Source organism: Triticum aestivum, chromosome 2B, assembly GCF_018294505.1.
Source record: "Triticum aestivum cultivar Chinese Spring chromosome 2B, IWGSC CS RefSeq v2.1, whole genome shotgun sequence".
NCBI classification, from domain to species: Eukaryota; Viridiplantae; Streptophyta; class Magnoliopsida; order Poales; family Poaceae; genus Triticum; species Triticum aestivum.
The window spans coordinates 43,844,718-43,862,786 of NC_057798.1; the positions used below are offsets into that span (position 1 = coordinate 43,844,718).

At 44.8% G+C, this 18,069-nt stretch overlaps 1 protein-coding gene across 1 annotated transcript; it reads right to left on the reverse strand.

The window, feature by feature from the left end:
- Positions 1 to 1,231: 1,231 nt before the first annotated feature.
- On the reverse strand, positions 1,232 to 2,893 carry LOC123040288 (uncharacterized). The gene is made up of 2 exons (XM_044463175.1): positions 2,077 to 2,893; positions 1,232 to 1,948 (listed from the first exon to the last, which is right to left on the reverse strand). Exons 1-2 carry the CDS (start codon positions 2,823 to 2,825, stop codon positions 1,351 to 1,353), a joined length of 1,347 nt encoding a protein of 448 aa, XP_044319110.1. The 5' UTR covers positions 2,826 to 2,893; the 3' UTR covers positions 1,232 to 1,350.
- Positions 2,894 to 18,069: the final 15,176 nt, after the last annotated feature.

Genomic DNA, 18,069 nt, shown 5'->3' on the forward strand with positions numbered 1-18,069 from the left:
TCTAAAAATTGCCTATTCACCCCCCCCCCTAGTCGATAACTAGCACTTTCACACCTACTAATCCGGGCGAGGGAACCCGCGCGCGCCACCCGCATCGCTGCTGAGATGCCTTCGGACTCGCCGGAGCCGGAGGAGGAGCAGCCAGGGGAAGAGGGAGAGGAGGAGGAGATGGCTCCGGTGGAGGTGGAGGAGGTGGAGGAGCTGGACCAGCAGGTGTCGGCCTTCAACATGGAGCAGGCGGAGGCGGAGTTCGCCGTCGCCCAGTCCGACGAGATGGCCGAGTCGCAGGCCATCCTAGAGTTCATCCAGGATGAGGCCTATGTGGGGCCAACCGGGCGTTCCTTCGGTGGGAGCAGGCGGAAACCGACGCGGAGATAGAGGCGGAGGAGGCCAGAGCGGAGTAGCCGGAGCTGCAGCTGCCGCCCATGCTGCCGGAGCCGAGCATGGAGATCGTGGTGATCTCTGACGAGGAGTAGCGATGATCGACGTAGTACGTAGGTTATATTTCCTTTTCATGTCATTGTATGGATATAAGAATCGAGTATGAGATGTCCGGATGCAACAAATGAAATTTGAGGTGTGCCCAGTCACTGCCCGCGGACGCGCCCGGATGCGTCCGCGGGCGTTTAAGGGACGGGATTTGCCATATGTAGCTGTAGATGCTCTTACATTAGCGGCAATTGCAAGCACTTGCATGGCGCGTGGCGGTTTGCCGTGCAACCCCTGCTAGTTTGTGGTAAAGGTGCAAAAGAAGTACTCACTTCTCTAAGTTCAATTCCTGGACCAACAAATAAATATCAGTATGCAATTTTGTGTATAAAATTATAATGACAGATAAGCATATTGAAATTAAAAGCTAGTAATAACAATGAATTAGCATCTCAAAAACATAATAACAGAGTAATTTCTAGTCAAAGGTTGTCCTAGTGAAACCTAATGCATACAATATATTTTTGATGTACATGGGACATGATTAATTCTCGTCGTCGGTGTGTCAAAAGATGTTGGTGCGGATAAGGTCATTGTTGTAGTTTGTCGATCGCTGTCTTGATCACTTTGGGATTTTTTTTCCTCGCTTAGGCATAGCTTTGATCTTATATGACTTTGCTACTTGTCGGCGTGTTTATGTGTTTGTGTGTGTGTTGGTGTCGGTTGTGTGCATCCTAGCTATGCAGAGGCCAGGTGTGCGCTCATTGTGTTTGTATCTTCTTGATGCTCCATTCTGAGTCAATAAAATTCACCATTTATCGAAAAAATTGGGACATGATCACTAATATTATCCATGAGAGAGAAAGGATACAAGTATAGCATAACTGGGCCGGATCAATTGCAATCCAAATTGCAGATAAGTCAGCTCCCAGGTAGATCCCTCACCCAACAGGCGGCATATGGAAACCACTCTCTTATGTCGTTGTAGAAGCTTTCCACCTTTCCCAAATAACGGATCTTTGAGCTATTCAAATGGTAGGCTGTTATTGTACAGTGGCGGTCATCATAAAACAAGACAATTTCCTTATAAGGATGATATCCAAAACAGTGGAAAAGAGGAGAGCTGCGTTCATGTGCTCTAGGCGAGCCTGTGGTGTCGATAGCATTTTCATCATCTGAGTCCCAACTAAAAACATCCTTCACTAGAGTGCCATTCTCGTCATCTAGGCGCATAATGTTGACTATATTCTTCGACATACACATTGGATCATGTAAGGTCCATGGTTCGCGATGAACATCATTCCAAAAATATTTTTTGACGGCAAACTGAAGGTTGATTTCATTCCTTAGCACCCAATCCATCTGACCACTCGATTCGTCTAGGAACCAAATTTCACATGTGCATCGTTCATGGATCAATGTACAATACACCCCTTTCTCTGATTTTCCTAGATAAGGCTCTCCCTCATTTCCTTTTGGCAGCTTAATTACCTGGTACCTATCATTCAACAAATTTATTCTGCAAAAAAATTTAAATCATCCACCTCTCTTAAAAAAATATTATGAGCCCAAATTATCTATCTTTGTCAATTAAAAAGAACATAAATCCTATGTATGGTGTATGAGGTGTGAGCAGTTAGGGTATACCTCAACATAAAACCTTCTTCACAACGAACGTAGAGTGCTCCGTGCCAATATGCGGAGTGGTAAAGGAAAGCGTCATGATCAGTTTTCAAGTCAGCAACGGTTCCCGCAGCTTCTCCTTCTCGCGTGTATGACTTTTCCATCCAACATCTGGTTTTTGACGAGAAGACGTCGATGATGAATGGCGACGGTGGCCATTCCATTGCCGAGACGTCGGGTCCATGGCTGCAGTCATGTTTTGCGATGTGCCCTATGGAAAGCTCGCGGGAAATATGAGGGATCAAGGCCACCTCGTAGTGCGGCGAGACGGTGGGATCATAGACGAGGTATTGGTTACGCTCGATGTCTTTACAGCTTGTGCAGCCCAGCACCGCGCACGGCGGCGGGTACGCGGGGAACCGCACGGACTGCCGCGTCGCGGGGTTGACCACGTGGTCATCAAGCAGGAGCAAGCCGTTGCAGCAGTCCAAGAGAGACCACACGTACCACGGCTCCATGTCGGCGTCGATGTAGTCGAACCTGGTGATGATGCTGCGCCCCGTGGTGGGACGGCAGAAGAGGAGTGGGTCGCGTGGGTCGCCCGTCGTGAAGATGACGGCGTCCAGTGAGAGCGGGAGCAGATCCGCGCGCAGCAGGCGGTGACTGTCCACGGCAGCGCGCCACGCCGTGCAGACGCAACGGGAGGCGGCGAGGCTGCGTGGCGGGAGGTGGCGGAGGATGTCGCCGAGCGCGTCGTCGCATAGCTTGTCCATGTCGACCGTAACGTACGTACGTACGTCGTCGGTAGGTTGCTTCGCGTGGCTAGAGATCGATCGACACAATGAACTAGGGTTTTGTTAGTTTTTTTAGGGATTTGTTAGTTATTATTAGTAGTAGCGAGCGATTCGGAAGGCAACACGCGTGATTGCTCCGGACCTGTCGTACACGGCCTGGCTCAAATGACTCGGCGCGCACAAGGACGTGATCTTTTTTTTTTTTTGAGGGAACACAAGGACGTGATCTTATATGACTATTCTAGTATTCTTCCCTCACCGTCCCAGACTTTTTGCGAAAAAGCCCCTGTGATTTTTCTTATTCAACCCGCAATCAAGTCAACCCGAACCGATGCAAGCAGAAAAAAGAAAACCAACCGCACGACTCACGACCTTGTCCCCAATCCCATCTTCCACCTCCAGCGCGCCGCCACCCTTGCCATGCCGTCGCGTGCCGCCTACCCTATCGGCGCTCCCCCCTATCCCAAGTGCCCCACCCCCGCGGCCACCAACCGTCGACGACACTCGACGCTGTGGCCGTTGCCGACTCTCCCCATCCCTGCTAGCACGGCGCCTTAGGGATGTAAACCGGGTCCCGTTTAATCCCGTTTAGAGTCCACTTATGATATGATAGTTCAAAAAGGTTTTTTGTTTGTTTGAGGAAAATGAACTATTAAGCTAGCAAAAACTAACTAAATAGGATTGCAGGCGCCATTTATTTGCCACTTACATTCCTAACGGTGCCGCCGCGACTCCTTCCCACTGCTTCCACCTCGGCAATGGTTCCCCCAACCCCATCGGCTTCGCCATCCCGACGCACTCCACCACCCGTTGGACCGGTCCGCCTGGCTCCCGGGGCGAACATCGCCGCAACCCTGCTATCGCTTCCCACCACAGCCGCTGGCCTCCTCCACCTGTGCGCCACTCCCCGCCTTCTCCTTGACACGATGCGTGTTCTCCAGCCTCCGGCTAGCTGTGACGTGAGGTGAGCTTGGTTGCTTGGCAAAATGTGTGTTAGATAATAACAAGAAATAAACGAGACAAAGAGACATGGATTTTTACATGGAAATCCTTGCGGGAGAAAAACCACGGACGCACAAAGGAGCAATCACTATGAGGAGGAGTATTACAAGCACGAGACGACAGACCGTCTGAGGTGCGACTACATGGGGTATATATGAGGGCAATATATGAGAGTCCTTGGAGGACAAGTAAACGAGTTGTACTCGCACTACTAGGGAAAAGGCTAGCAGCAGCGCGGGTTTTCAGGCTAGCAGCAGCGCGGGTGGCCGCGCTACTAATAAGGCGCTACAGCTAACTCATAGTAGTAGCGCGGCCCCAACCAGCGCTACTACTGTTGAACGATATCAGCAGCGCTTTTTAGGAACGCGCTACTATTAACTAGCTGTAGCGATTTCTTCATCCCACGCTACTGCTATATCTTTCATCATTTTCCCTTTCAGTTCTCCTTTCAGATGCTAGAAACTAGGTACTACTAGTACATATCAAATTCATAAACCATTACTAGGTACGGTAGTACTCCCTTCATTCCAAATTACTCGTCGTGGTTTTAGTTCAAACCACGACGAGTAATTTGGAACGAAGGGAGTACTAAGATAATAATTTCATGCATAGCCAACATGCATCCTCAAGCAGTACATGGTCATATCAACGGCCATCATCATATGTAGTTCTAGATGATATCGACGACGATCATCATATGTAGTTCTAGATGATATAGCCACACACACATATGTAGTTCTAGCTAGATGATATAGCCACACACACATATGTAGTTCTAGATGATATAGCCACACACACATATGTAGTTCTAGATGATATCGAAGACAATCATCATCCTCAAGCCTGGGCGGTTGGTGTTCCTGATAGTAATTAGGATGGCCTGTCCAACACGAAGATTCTTGCCATCGAGGAATTTCTTCCACCCAACCGAGCTTAAGTGTGTGCGACCGTCCGTGTCCACGCGGTAAGTACAGGTTGTGACGGAGCCCCTTGCAGTAAGGCGTAGTCCAACTGAGCCTTCTTCATCAGGTTCGATACCATAACTCACAGATATGCTCTTTGCCAATTTCTGAATAAGAAAAACATATCAATTAATAAGCATGTGATCGAACTCTACACTAAAACATATATATCATCGACTAGATTCCACACAACATACCATATCATTGGACTGTACACTAAGTAATTCACACTATTAATTTGCATTTGTAAGTATAACATACCATATCATGTCAATCAACCATGGTATTTGTCAAGCGGGTCACGAATGGCACCCCGACAAAGTCAGCACGTGGCGGAATTATGTCCCACAGGTTGGACACCTCCTCCTCACTCAGCCTTGTTCTTTGAGCTATGATGGCTTCATGAAGTGAGTCATCATCATCTTCATCGAGTGGGTCCTCATTATCTTCATCATCTTCATCATCTTCGTCATCTTCATCATCTTCCACCAGGTTAAGATAAATGATAGCTAGCTTGGGTCTTTCTGCTCGGAAGTTGAAGTTGATCAACTCACCACCAGTAAGATGCATGCGAGCGACGAAACGGGCCCATCCATCTCCTCCAATCTGTGACATATTGCGTCCTTTCTCGACCTCCATAGTGTACGGCCCCCCAGGAGCCTCAAATGTCACAGTGTCTCCTGTCAGCTTGTTGAATTTCAACCTCACATTGCATGGGACGATCTGTGTAAACTAAGCAAAATGACACACTGCAGTAATGCCAACACTAAAAATAAAATAGTTATTACATTTCATCTAATTTCTTACCGCCGCATGACGAAAACTCGGCCGGAAGTAGATGCCGAACAGCTTGCCAGTTGCAAGGCTGCTGGCGCATCTTGACTTGCACAGTTGACATAGTGGTGGTGGTGGTGGCACCATTCTTCCTAAAGCAATATGAGCAAAGGATTACTAAATCAACTAAATCAAAATGTTCCTAAGTCAACTAAATGAATTAGCCTACTAAATCAACTAAATCAAAATGTTCTAAGTCAACTAAATCAACTAACCTACTAAGTCAACTAAATCAAAATATTCTAAGGCAACTAAATCAACTAGCCTACTAAATCAACTAAATCAAAATGTTCTAAGTCAACTAAATTAACTAAATGAATTAGCCTACTAAATCAATTAAATCAAAATGTTCTAAGTCAACTAAATCAACTAACCTACTAAGTCAACTAAATCAAAATATTCTAAGGCAACTAAATTAACTAAATCAACTAGCCTACTAAATCAACTAAATCAAAATGTTCTAAGTCAACTAAATCAACTAGCCTACTAAATCAACTAAATCAAAATGTTCTAAGTCAACTAAATCAACTAGCCTACTAAGTCAACTAAATTATATCAACTAAATCAAAATGTTGCATATGAGCAGGAGGGAGAAGGAGGGCGACTCGAGAAGGGAGAAGAGAGTAGGATGGAGGAGGAAGGCGGAGCGCGGAGGGGCCGGCCAGCAGCGAGTGGAGAGGGAGGATGGAGGAGGAGGTCGGTACCGAGTCCAGCAAGGAGGAGGAGGTGATGGCGCGCGGCGCAGACGGAGGAGCGGCGACGGGGGCGCGCGGCGTAGACGCGCGGAGGAGAGGGGCGACGGGGGCGCGCGACGCAGAATTTGTGGCTGTGTGTGAGTGGATCCGAAGGGAGGAGATCAGGGAGATGGATGGCTTAGCAGTAGCGCTCTTCAGCAAAACGCGCTACTGCTAAGCTATCTAGCAGCAGCGCTTTTCACGATAAAGCGCTACTGCTATATGTTAGCATGCAAAAATACACATCGATCATCAACGATCTTTTTGTGTACAATCTGATTCGAGAATATGAGTCCTCACCGGTTTAGGAACAAGTGAAGACTCATATTGCAACCACAAATTCTACACATAGAGTTTAATGAAGATCAAGTGCTTGTCAAAGTGTGAGAAGTAACATATTTAAGGTGGTAGAAACTCTCTTCACGGAGCGAGGTGGGACTAAATTTTTGTAGGAAACTTAGCAGTAGCGCTTGTCGGGGAAATGCACTGCTACTATGCTACGTAGCAGTAGCGCGCGTCGTATTAACGCGCTGCTGCTATAACTAGCCTCGCAGCGGCCTCGTAGGAATTATAGCAGCAGCGCGTCTTTGGCTGGACGCGCTACTGCTATATTTGTCTCAGCAGCGAGTTTCAATGGTCCGCGCTACTCCTAGTTAGCAGCAGCAAGTTATTTTGAGGCGCGCTGCTGATAAGATTCTGTGTATAGGCTTTTCCCTCGTAGTGTCGTATGCGTCGGTACCAACGCAAAGACCCATATCGTATGTACTACGTCTAGTCCAATATGGTATAATTTGGATGACAATTTAACAATCTCCACCTTGATCCAAATTCGCTCAAGTAGTCGAAGAAATTAAATAACTTCATCCAAATTAGCATAAACACCTTGTGCATCAAAGTCCATAGGACTAATGAGAAATACCAACTAAGTGAAGGAAATATGCCCTAGAGACAATAATAAAGTTATTATTTATTTCCTCATATCATGATAAATGTTTATTATTCATGCTAGAATTGTATTAACCGGAAACATGATACATGTGTGAATACATAGACAAACATAACGTCACTAGTATGCCTCTACTTGACTAGCTCATTAATCAAAGATGGTTATGTTTCCTAACCATAGACATGTGTTGTCATTTGATTAACGAGATCACATCATTAGGAGAATGATGTGATTGACATGACCCATTCCGTTAGCCTAGCACTTGATCGTTTAGTATGTTGCTATTGCTTTCTTCATGACTTATACATGTTCCTGTAACTATGAGATTATGCCACTCCCGTTTACCGGAGGAACACTTTGTGTGCTACCAAACGTCACAACGTAACTGGGTGATTATAAAGGAGCTCTACAGGTGTCTCCGAAGGTACATGTTGGGTTGGCGTATTTCGAGATTAGGTTTTGTCACTCTGATTGTTGGAGAGGTATCTCTAGGCCCTCTCGGTAATGCACATCACTATAAGCCTTGCCGGTAACGAGATTGAACTAGGTATTGGATACCGACGATCAAATCTCGGGCAAGTAACATACCGATGACAAAGGGAACAACGTATGTTGTTATGCGGTTTGACCGATAAAGATCTTCGTAGAATATGTAGGAGCCAATATGAGCATCCAGGTTCCGCTATTGGTTATTGACCGAGAATAGTTCTAGGTCATGTCTACATAGTTCTCGAACCCGTAGGGTCCGCACGCTTAACGTTACGATGACAGTTTTATTATGAGTTTATAAGTTTTGATGTACCGAAGGTTGTTCGGAGTCCCGGATGTGATCACGGACATGACGAGGAGTCTCGAAATGGTCGAGACATAAAGATTGATATATTGGAAGACTATGTTTGGACATCGAAAGTCTTCCGGGTGAAATCGGCATTTTACCGGAGTACCGGGAGGTTACCGGACCCCCCCCCCCCCCGGTAACCTAATGGGCCTTATTGGGCCTAGTGGAGGAAGAGGAGAGGAGGCCTAGGGGCTGCCGCGCGCCCCTCCCCCCCCCTCCCCAAGTCCGAATTGGACAAGGAGGGGGGGCGGCGCCCCCCCCCCCTTTCCTTTCCCCCCCTCTATTCCTTCCCCCCAAGTCCTAATCCAACTAGGGAAAGGGGGGAGTCCTACTCCCGGTGGGAGTAGGACTCCTCCGGCGCGCCTCCTCCTAGGGTCGGCCGCACCCCCTTACTCCTTTATATACGGGGGCAGGGGGTACCCTAGAAGACACAAGTTGATCTACGTGATCGTTCCTTAGCCGTGTGCGGTGCCCCCTCCACCATATTCCACCTTGATCATATCGTTGCGGTGCTTAGGCGAAACCCTGCGTCGGTAGAACATCATCATCGTCACCACGCCGTCGTGCTGACGGAACTCATCCCCGACGCTTTGCTGGATCGGAGTCCGGGGATCGTCATCGAGCTGAACGTGTGCTGAACTCGAAGGTGCCGTAGTGCTTGGATCGGTCGGATCGTGAAGACGTATGACTACATCAACCGCGTTGTCATAACGCTTCTGCTTACGGTCTACGAGGGTACGTGGACAATACTCTCCCCTCTCGTTGCTATGCATCACCATGATCTTGCATGTGCGTAGGAATTTTTTTGAAATTACTACGTTCCCCAACAGTGGCATCCGAGCCAGGTTTTATGCGTAGATGTCATATGCACGAGTAGAACACAAGTGAGTTGTGGGCGATACAAGTCATACTACTTACCAGCATGTCATACTTTGGTTCAACGGTATTGTGAGATGAAGCGGCCCGGACTGACATTACGCGTACGCTTACGCGAGACTTGTTTCACCGTTACGAGCACTCGTGCTTAAAGGTGACTGGCGGCTGTCTGTCTCTCTCACTTTAGTTGAACCGAGTGTGGCTATGCCCGGTCCTTGCGAAGGTTAAAACAGCACTAACTTGACGAACTATCGTTGTGGTTTTGATGCGTAGGTAAGAACGGTTCTTGCTAAGCCCGTAGCAGCCATGTAAAATTTGCAACAACAAAGTAGAGGACGTCTAACTTTTTTTTGCAGGGCATGTTGTGATGTGATATGGTCAAGACGTGATGCTATATTTTATTGTATGAGATGATCATGTTTTGTAACCGAAGTTACCGGCAACTGGCAGGAGCCATATGGTTGTCGCTTTATTGTATGAAATGCAAATGCCCTGTAATTGCTTTACTTTATCACTAAGCGGTAGCGATAGTCGTAGAAGCAATAGATGGCGTAACGACAACGATGCTACGATGGAGATCAAGGTGTCGTGCCGGTGACGATGGTGATCATGATGGTGCTTCGGAGATGGAGATCACAGGCACAAGATGATGATGGCCATATCATATCACTTATATTGATTGCATGTGATGTTTATCCTTTATGCATCTTATCTTGCTTTGATTGACGGTAGCATTTTAAGATGATCTCTCACTAAAATTATCAAGAAGTGTTCTCCCTGAGTATGCACCGTTGCGAAAGTTCTTCGTGCTGAGACACCACGTGATGATCGGGTGTGATAGGCTCTACGTTCAAATACAACGGGTGCAAAACAGTTGCACACGCGGAATACTCAGGTTAAACTTGACGAGCCTAGCATATAACAGATATGGCCCCGAAACACAGAGACCGAAAGGTCGAGCGTGAATCATATAGTAGATATGATCAACATATTGATGTCCACCGTTGAAACTACTCCATCTCACGTGACGATCGGACATGGTGTAGTTGATATGGATCACGTAATCACTTAGAGGATTAGAGGGATGTCTATCTAAGTGGGAGTTCTTAAGTAATATGATTAATTGAACTTAAATTTATCATGAACTTAGTACCTGATAGTATTTTGCTTGTCTATGTTTGTTGTAGATAGATGGCTCGTGTTGTTGTTCCGTTGAATTTTAATGCGTTCCTTGAGAAAGCAAAGTTGAAAGATGATGGTAGCAATTACACGGACTGGGTCCGTAACCTGAGGATTATCCTCATTGCTGCACAGAAGAATTACGTCCTGGAAGCACTGCTGGGTGCCAGGCCTGCTGCTGATGCAACTGACGACGTTAAGAACGTCTGGCAGACAAAGCTGATGACTACTCGATAGTTCAGTGTGCCATGCTTTACGGCTTAGAACCGGGTCTTCAATGACGTTTTGAACGTCATGGAGCATATGAGATGTTCCAGGAGTTGAAGTTAATATTTCAAGCAAATGCCCGAATTGAGAGATATGAAGTCTCCAATAAGTTCTATAGCTGCAAGATGGAGGAGAATAGTTCTGTCAGTGAACACATACTCAAAATGTCTGGGTATAATAATCACTTGATTCAACTGGGAGTTAATCTTCCTGATGATAGTGCCATTGACAGAATTCTTCAATCACTGCCACCAAGCTACAAGAGCTTCGTGATGAACTATAATATGCAAGGGATGGACAAGACTATGCCCGAGCTCTTCGCAATGCTAAAAGCTGCGGAGGTAGAAATCAAGAAGGAGCATCAAGTGTTGATGGTCAACAAGACCACCAGTTTCTAGAAAAAGAGCAAAGGGAAGAAGAAGGGGAACTTCAAGAAGAACAGCAAACAAGTTTCTGCTCAGGAGAAGAAACCCAAGTCTGGTCCTAAGCCTGAGACTGAGTGCTTCTACTACAAGCAGACTGGACACTGGAAGCGGAACTGCCCCAAGTATTTGGCGGATAAGAAGGATGGCAAAGTAAACAAAGGTATATGTGATATACATGTTATTGATGTGTACCTTACTAATGCTCGAAGTAGTACCTGGGTATTTGATACTGGTTCTGTTTCTAATATTTGCAACTCGAAACAGGGACTATGGATTAAGCGAAGATTGGCTAAGGACGAGGTGACAATGCGCGTGGGAAATGGTTCCAAAGATGTGATCGCGGTCGGCACGCTACCTCTACATCTACCATCAGGATTAGTTTTAGACCTAAATAATTGTTATTTGGTGCCAGGGTTGAGCATGAACATTATATCTGGATCTTGTTTGATGCGAGACGGTTATTCATTTAAATCAGAGAATAATGGTCGTTCTATTTATATGAGTAATATCTTTTATGGTCATGCACCCTTGAAGAGTGGTCTATTTTTATTGAATCTCGATAGTAGCGATACACATATTCATAGTGTTGAAGCCAAAAGATGCAGAGTTGATAATGATAGTGCAACTTATTTGTGGCACTGCCGTTTAGGTCATATCGGTATAAAGCGCATGAAGAAACTCTATACTGATGGACTTTTGGAATCACTTGATTACGAATCACTTGGTACTTGCAAGCCGTGCCTCATGGGCAAGATGACTAAAACGCCGTTCTCCAGAACTATGGAGCGAGCAACTGATTTGTTGGAAATCATACATACTGATGTTTGTGGTCCAATGAATGTTGAGGCTCGCGGCGGGTATCGTTATTTTCTCACCTTCACAGATGATTTGAGCTGATATGGGTATATCTACTTAATGAAACACAAATCTGAAACATTTGAAAAGTTCAAAGAATTTCAGAGTGAAGTGGAAAATCATCGTAAATAGAAAATAAAATTTCTACGATCTGATCGTCGAGGAGAATATTTGAGTTACGAGTTTGGTTTACATTTGAAACAATGCAGAATAGTTTCGCAACTCACGCCACCCGGAACACCACAACGAAATGGTGTGTCCGAACATCGTAATCGTACTTTACTAGATATGGTGCGATCTATGATGTCTCTTACTGATTTACCGCTATCATTTTGGGGTTATGCTTTAGAGACGGCCGCATTCACGTTAAATAGGGCACCATCAAAATCCGTTGAGACAACGCCTCATGAACTGTGGTTTGGCAAGAAACCAAAGTTGTCGTTTCTTAAAGTTTGGGGATGTGATGCTTATGTGAAGAAACTTCAACCAGATAAGCTCGAACCCAAATCGGAGAAATGTGTCTTCATAGGATACCCAAAAGAGACTGTTGGGTACACCTTCTATCACAGATCTGAGGGCAAGATTTTCGTTGCTAAATTCGGATCCTTTCTAGAGAAGGAATTTCTCTCGAAAGAAGTGAGTGGGAGGAAAGTAGAACTTGACGAGGTAACTGTACCTGCTCCCTTATTGGAAAGTAGTCCATCACAAGAACCGGTTGCTGTGACAACTACACCAATTAGTGAGGAAGCTAATGATATTGATCATGAAACTTCAGATCAAGTTTCTACTGAACCTCGTAGGTCTACCAGAGTAAGATCCGCACCAGAGTGGTACGGTAATCCTATTCTGGAAGTCATGTTACTTGACCATGACGAACCTACGAACTATGAGGAAGCAATGACGAGCCCAGATTCCGCAAAATGGCTAGAGGCCATGAAATCTGAGATGGGATCCATGTATGAGAACAAAGTATGGACTTTGGTTGACTTGCCTGATGATCGACAAGCCATTGAGAATAAATGGATCTTTAAGAAGAAGACTGACGCTGATGGTAATGTAACTGTCTATAAAGCTCGACTTGTTGCGAAAGGTTTTCGACAAGTTCAAGGGGTTGACTACGATGAGACTTTCTCACCCGTAGCGATGCTTAAGTCTGTCCGAATCATGTTAGCAATTGCTGCATTTTATGATTATGAAATTTGGCAAATAGATGTAAAAACTGCATTCTTGAATGGATTTCTGGAAGAAGAGTTGTATATGATGCAACCAGAAGGTTTTGTTGATCCAAAAGGTGCTAACAAAGTATGCAAGCTCCAGCGATCCATTTATGGACTGGTGCAAGCATCTCGGAGTTGGAATAAATGCTTTGATAGTGTGATCAAAGCATATGGCTTTATACAGACTTTTGGAGAAGCCTGTTTTTACAAGAAAGTGAGTGGGAGCTCTGTAGCATTTCTGATATTATATGTAGATGACATATTATTAATTGGAAATGATATAGAATTTCTGGATAGCATAAAGGGATACTTGAATAAAAGTTTTTCTATGAAAGACCTCGGTGAAGCTGCTTACATATTAGGCATCAAGATTTATAGAGATAGATCAAGACGCTTAATAGGACTTTCACAAAGCACATACCTTGATAAAGTTTTGAAAAAGTTCAAAATGGATCAGGCAAAGAAAGGGTTCTTGCCTGTATTACAAGGTGCGAAGTTGAGTCAGACTCAATGTCCGACCACAGCAGAAGATAGAGAGAAAATGAAAGATGTCTCCTATGCTTCAGCCATAGGCTTTATCACGTATGCAATGCTGTGTACCAGACCTGACGTATGCTTAGCAATAAGCTTAGCAGGAAGGTACCAAAGTAATCCAGGAGTGGATCACTGGACAGCGGTCAAGAACATCCTGAAATACCTGAAAAGGACTAAGGATATGTTTCTCATATATGGAGGTGACAAAGAGCTAGTCGTAAATGGTTACGTCGATGCAAGCTTTGACACTGATCCGGATTCTAAATCGCAAACCGGATACGTGTTTTTATTAAACGGTGGAGCTGTAAGTTGGTGCAGTTCTAAACAAAGTGTCATGGCGGGATCTACATGTGAAGCAGAGTACATAGCTGCTTCGGAAGCAGCAAATGAAGGAGTCTGGATGAAGGATTTCATTTCCGATCTAGGTGTCATACCTAGTGTATCGGGACCAATGAAGATGTTCTGTGAAAATACTGGTGCAATTGCCTTGGCAAAGGAATCCAGATTTCACAAGAGGACCAAGAACATCAAGAGAAGCTTCAATTCCATCCGGGACCAAGTCCACGTGGGAGACATAGAGATTTGCAAGATACATACGGATCTGAATGTTGCAGACCCGTTGACTAAGCCTCTTCCACGAGCAAAACATGATCAGCACCAAGACTCCATGGGTGTTAAAATCATTACTGTGTAATCTAGATTATTGACTCTAGTGCAAGTGGGAGACTGAAGGAAATATGCCCTAGAGGCATTAATAAAGTTATTATTTATTTCCTCATATCATGATAAATGTTTATTATTCATGCTAGAATTGTATTAACCGGAAACATGATACATGTGTGAATACATAGACAAACATAACGTCACTAGTATGCCTCTACTTGACTAGCTCATTAATCAAAGATGGTTATGTTTCCTAACCATAGACATGTGTTGTCATTTGATTAACGAGATCACGTCATTAGGAGAATGATGTGATTGACATGACCCATTCCGTTAGCCTAGCACTTGATCGTTTAGTATGTTGCTATTGCTTTCTTCATGACTTATACATGTTCCTGTAACTATGAGATTATGCAACTCCTGTTTACCGGAGGAATACTTTGTGTGCTACCAAATGTCACAACGTAACTGGGTGATTATAAAGGAGCTCTACAGGTGTCTCCGAAGGTACATGTTGGGTTGGCGTATTTCGAGATTAGGTTTTGTCACTCCGATTGTCGAAGAGGTATCTCTGGGCCCTCTCGGTAATGCACATCACTATAAGCCTTGCAAGCAATGTAGCTAATGAGTTAGTTACGGAATGATGCATTACGTAATGAGTAAAGAGACTTACCGGTAACGAGATTGAAATAGGTATTGGATACCGACGATCGAATCTCGGGCAAGTAACATACCGATGACAAAGGGAACAACGTATGTTGTTATGCGGTTTGACCGATAAAGATCTTCGTAGAATATGTAGGAGCCAATAAGAGCATCCAGGTTCCGCTATTGGTTATTGACCGAGAATAGTTCTAGGTCATGTCTACATAGTTCTCGAACCCGTAGGGTCCGCACGCTTAACGTTACGATGACAGTTTTATTATGAGTTTATAAGTTTTGATGTACCGAAGGTTGTTTGGAGTCCCGGATGTGATCACGGACATGACGAGGAGTATCGAAATGGTCAAGACATAAAGATTGATATATTGGAAGCCTATGTTTGGACATCGAAAGTGTTCCGGGTGAAATCGGCATTTTACCGGAGTACCGGGAGGTTACCGGAACCCCCCAGTAACCTAATGGGCCTTATTGGGCCTAGTGGAGGAAGAGGAGAGGAGGCCTAGGGGCTGCCGCGCGCCCCTCCCCCCCCCCCCCCCACCCCCAAGTCCAAATTGGACAAGGAGGGGGTGGCGCCCCCCTTTCCTTTCCCTCCTCTCTTCCTTCCCCCCAAGTCCTAATCCAACTAGGGAAAGGGGGGAGTCCTACTCCCGGTGGAAGTAGGACTCCTCCGGCGCGCCTCCTCCTAGGGCCGGCCGCACCCCCCCCCCTTGCTCCTTTATATACGGGGGCAGGGGGCACCCTAGAAGACAGAAGTTGATCTACGTGATCGTTCCTTAGCCGTGTGCGGTGGCCCCCTCCACCATATTCCACCTCGATCATATCGTTGCGGTGCTTAGGCGAAGCCCTGCGTCGGTAGAACATCATCATCGTCACCACGCCGTCGTGCTAACGGAACTCATCCCCGACGCTTGGCTGGATCGGAGTCCGGGGATCGTCATCGAGCTGAACGTGTGCTGAACTCGGAGGTGTCGTACGTTCGGTGTTTGGATCGGTCGGATCGTGAAGACGTACGACTACATCAACCGCGTTGTCATAACGCTTCCGCTTACGGTCTACGATGGTACGTGGACAATACTCTCCCCTCTCGTTGCTATGCATAACCATGATCTTGCGTGTGCGTAGGAATTTTTTTGAAATTACTACGTTCCCCAACACTAAGCCTGAGCAAAGCTCAAACTTATTGGTCGGAACTGGCTTTGTCATCATATAAGCGGGATTATCGTGAGTGCTTATCTTGCATACCTTCAAATCGCCTTCAGCAACAACATCTCGAATATAATGAAATCTGACATCAATGTGCTTTGTCCTCTCATGATACATTGGATTCTTTCTAAGATATATGGCACTTTGACTATCAGAAAATATGGTAGGGCAAGATGAATCTCCACAAAGCTCAGTGTACAAACCTCTCAACCAGATAGCTTCTTTGCATGCCTCAGAAATAGCCATATACTCGGCGTCAGTAGTGGAACAATCCACAATATACTGCAAAGTTGCTCTCCAACTCACAATACAACCACCAATGGTGAAAACATAACCTGTGAGCGATCTTCTCTTATCCAAATCACCAGCAAAATCAGAGTCAACAAAACCAACAAGTCCATCTCCAGTTTTCCCAAACTGTAAATAAGCATTAGAAGTACCACGCAGGTATCTGAAAATCCACTGAACTGCTTTCCAATGCTATTTTCCCGAATTAGCCATGTATCTACTGACAACGCTCAATGCATATGATAAATCCGGACAAGAACAAACCATGGCATACATAAGTGAACCAACTGCACTCGAATAGGGAACTCTAGACATGTACTCAACATCTGCATCTGACTTAGGACATAAGGCTGTGATAATTTGAAGTGTGCAGCTAATGGTGTACTCACCGGCTTGGCATTATGCATATTAAAACGACGAAGAATTTTATCAATATATCCCTTCTGACTTAGATAGACTTTTCCAAACGGTCTATCTCTAGATATTTCCATGCCAAGAATTTTCTTTGCTGCACCCAAATCCTTCATCTCAAATTCATTATTCAATTTCTTCTTTAGTTCATTAATCTCTGACATACTCTTTGCAGCAATAAGCATATCATCAATATAAAGGAGCAAATAAATAGTTGAACCATTGAAAGTTTTCAAATAAACACAACTATCATAATTAGACCTTTTGAAACCTTGAGAGAGCATAAAGGTGTCAAATCTTTTGTACCACTGTCTAGGGGATTACTTCAATCCATAAAGAGATTTCTTTAACTTACAGACAAGCTTTTCTTTTCCAGGAATAACAAAACCTTCAGGTTGTTCCATATAAATATCCTCTTCTAATTCTCCATGTAAGAACGCAGTTTTAACATCCAACTGTTCAAGCTCAAGATCATTCATGGCAACAATATTGAGTAAAGTGTGAATAGAGCTATGCTTCACAACAGGAGAAAAGACTTCATTATAGTCAATACCTGGAATCTGGCTATAACCTTTAGCAACTAACCTTGCTTTATATCTTGTCTCATCACTAGGAGAAACACCTTATTTCCTCTTGAAAACCCACTTGCAATGAATAGGTTTCTTCTCTCTAGGCAATTTTACTAAATCCCAAGTGCCATTCTTTTCAAGTGATTCCATCTCATCATGCATAGCGGTCATCCACTTATTACTATCACCAGAAATAATAGCCTCGGAATATGAAGAAGGCTCAGAATTACCTTCAATTTCTTCTGCAACAGATAAAGCAAAAGAAACAATATTGCACTCTTCAATTAACCTTCAGGTTTATTAATACCCCGCCTAACTGTGTCACGTGCAAGATCCCAACTGGGTGGAACAATAGGCTGATTTGGAGTGGGAGTGACATGTTCATCATCAACGACGGGTTCATCATGTGCATCAACAATTTCATTACCAGATGTATCACTTAAATCCATAACATGCTCCACCTGAACAGTAGGATGCTGAATAGTAGCCTATTGTTCACTCTCAATAGGAACATTAGTAGATGGAACATCATGTAACATAGCAAATTCATTAAAGATAATGTTTTTGCTAATAACGACCTTCTGGGTTTCAGGATTCCACAATTTAAAACCTTTAACACCAGACTTATAACCAAGAAAGATGCACTTAACAGCCCTAGGCTCCAACTTTCCATTATCAGCATGAGCATAAGCAGTGCAACCAAAAACTCTCAACTGTGAATAATCAGCAGGTGAACCAGACCATACCTCAATTGGAG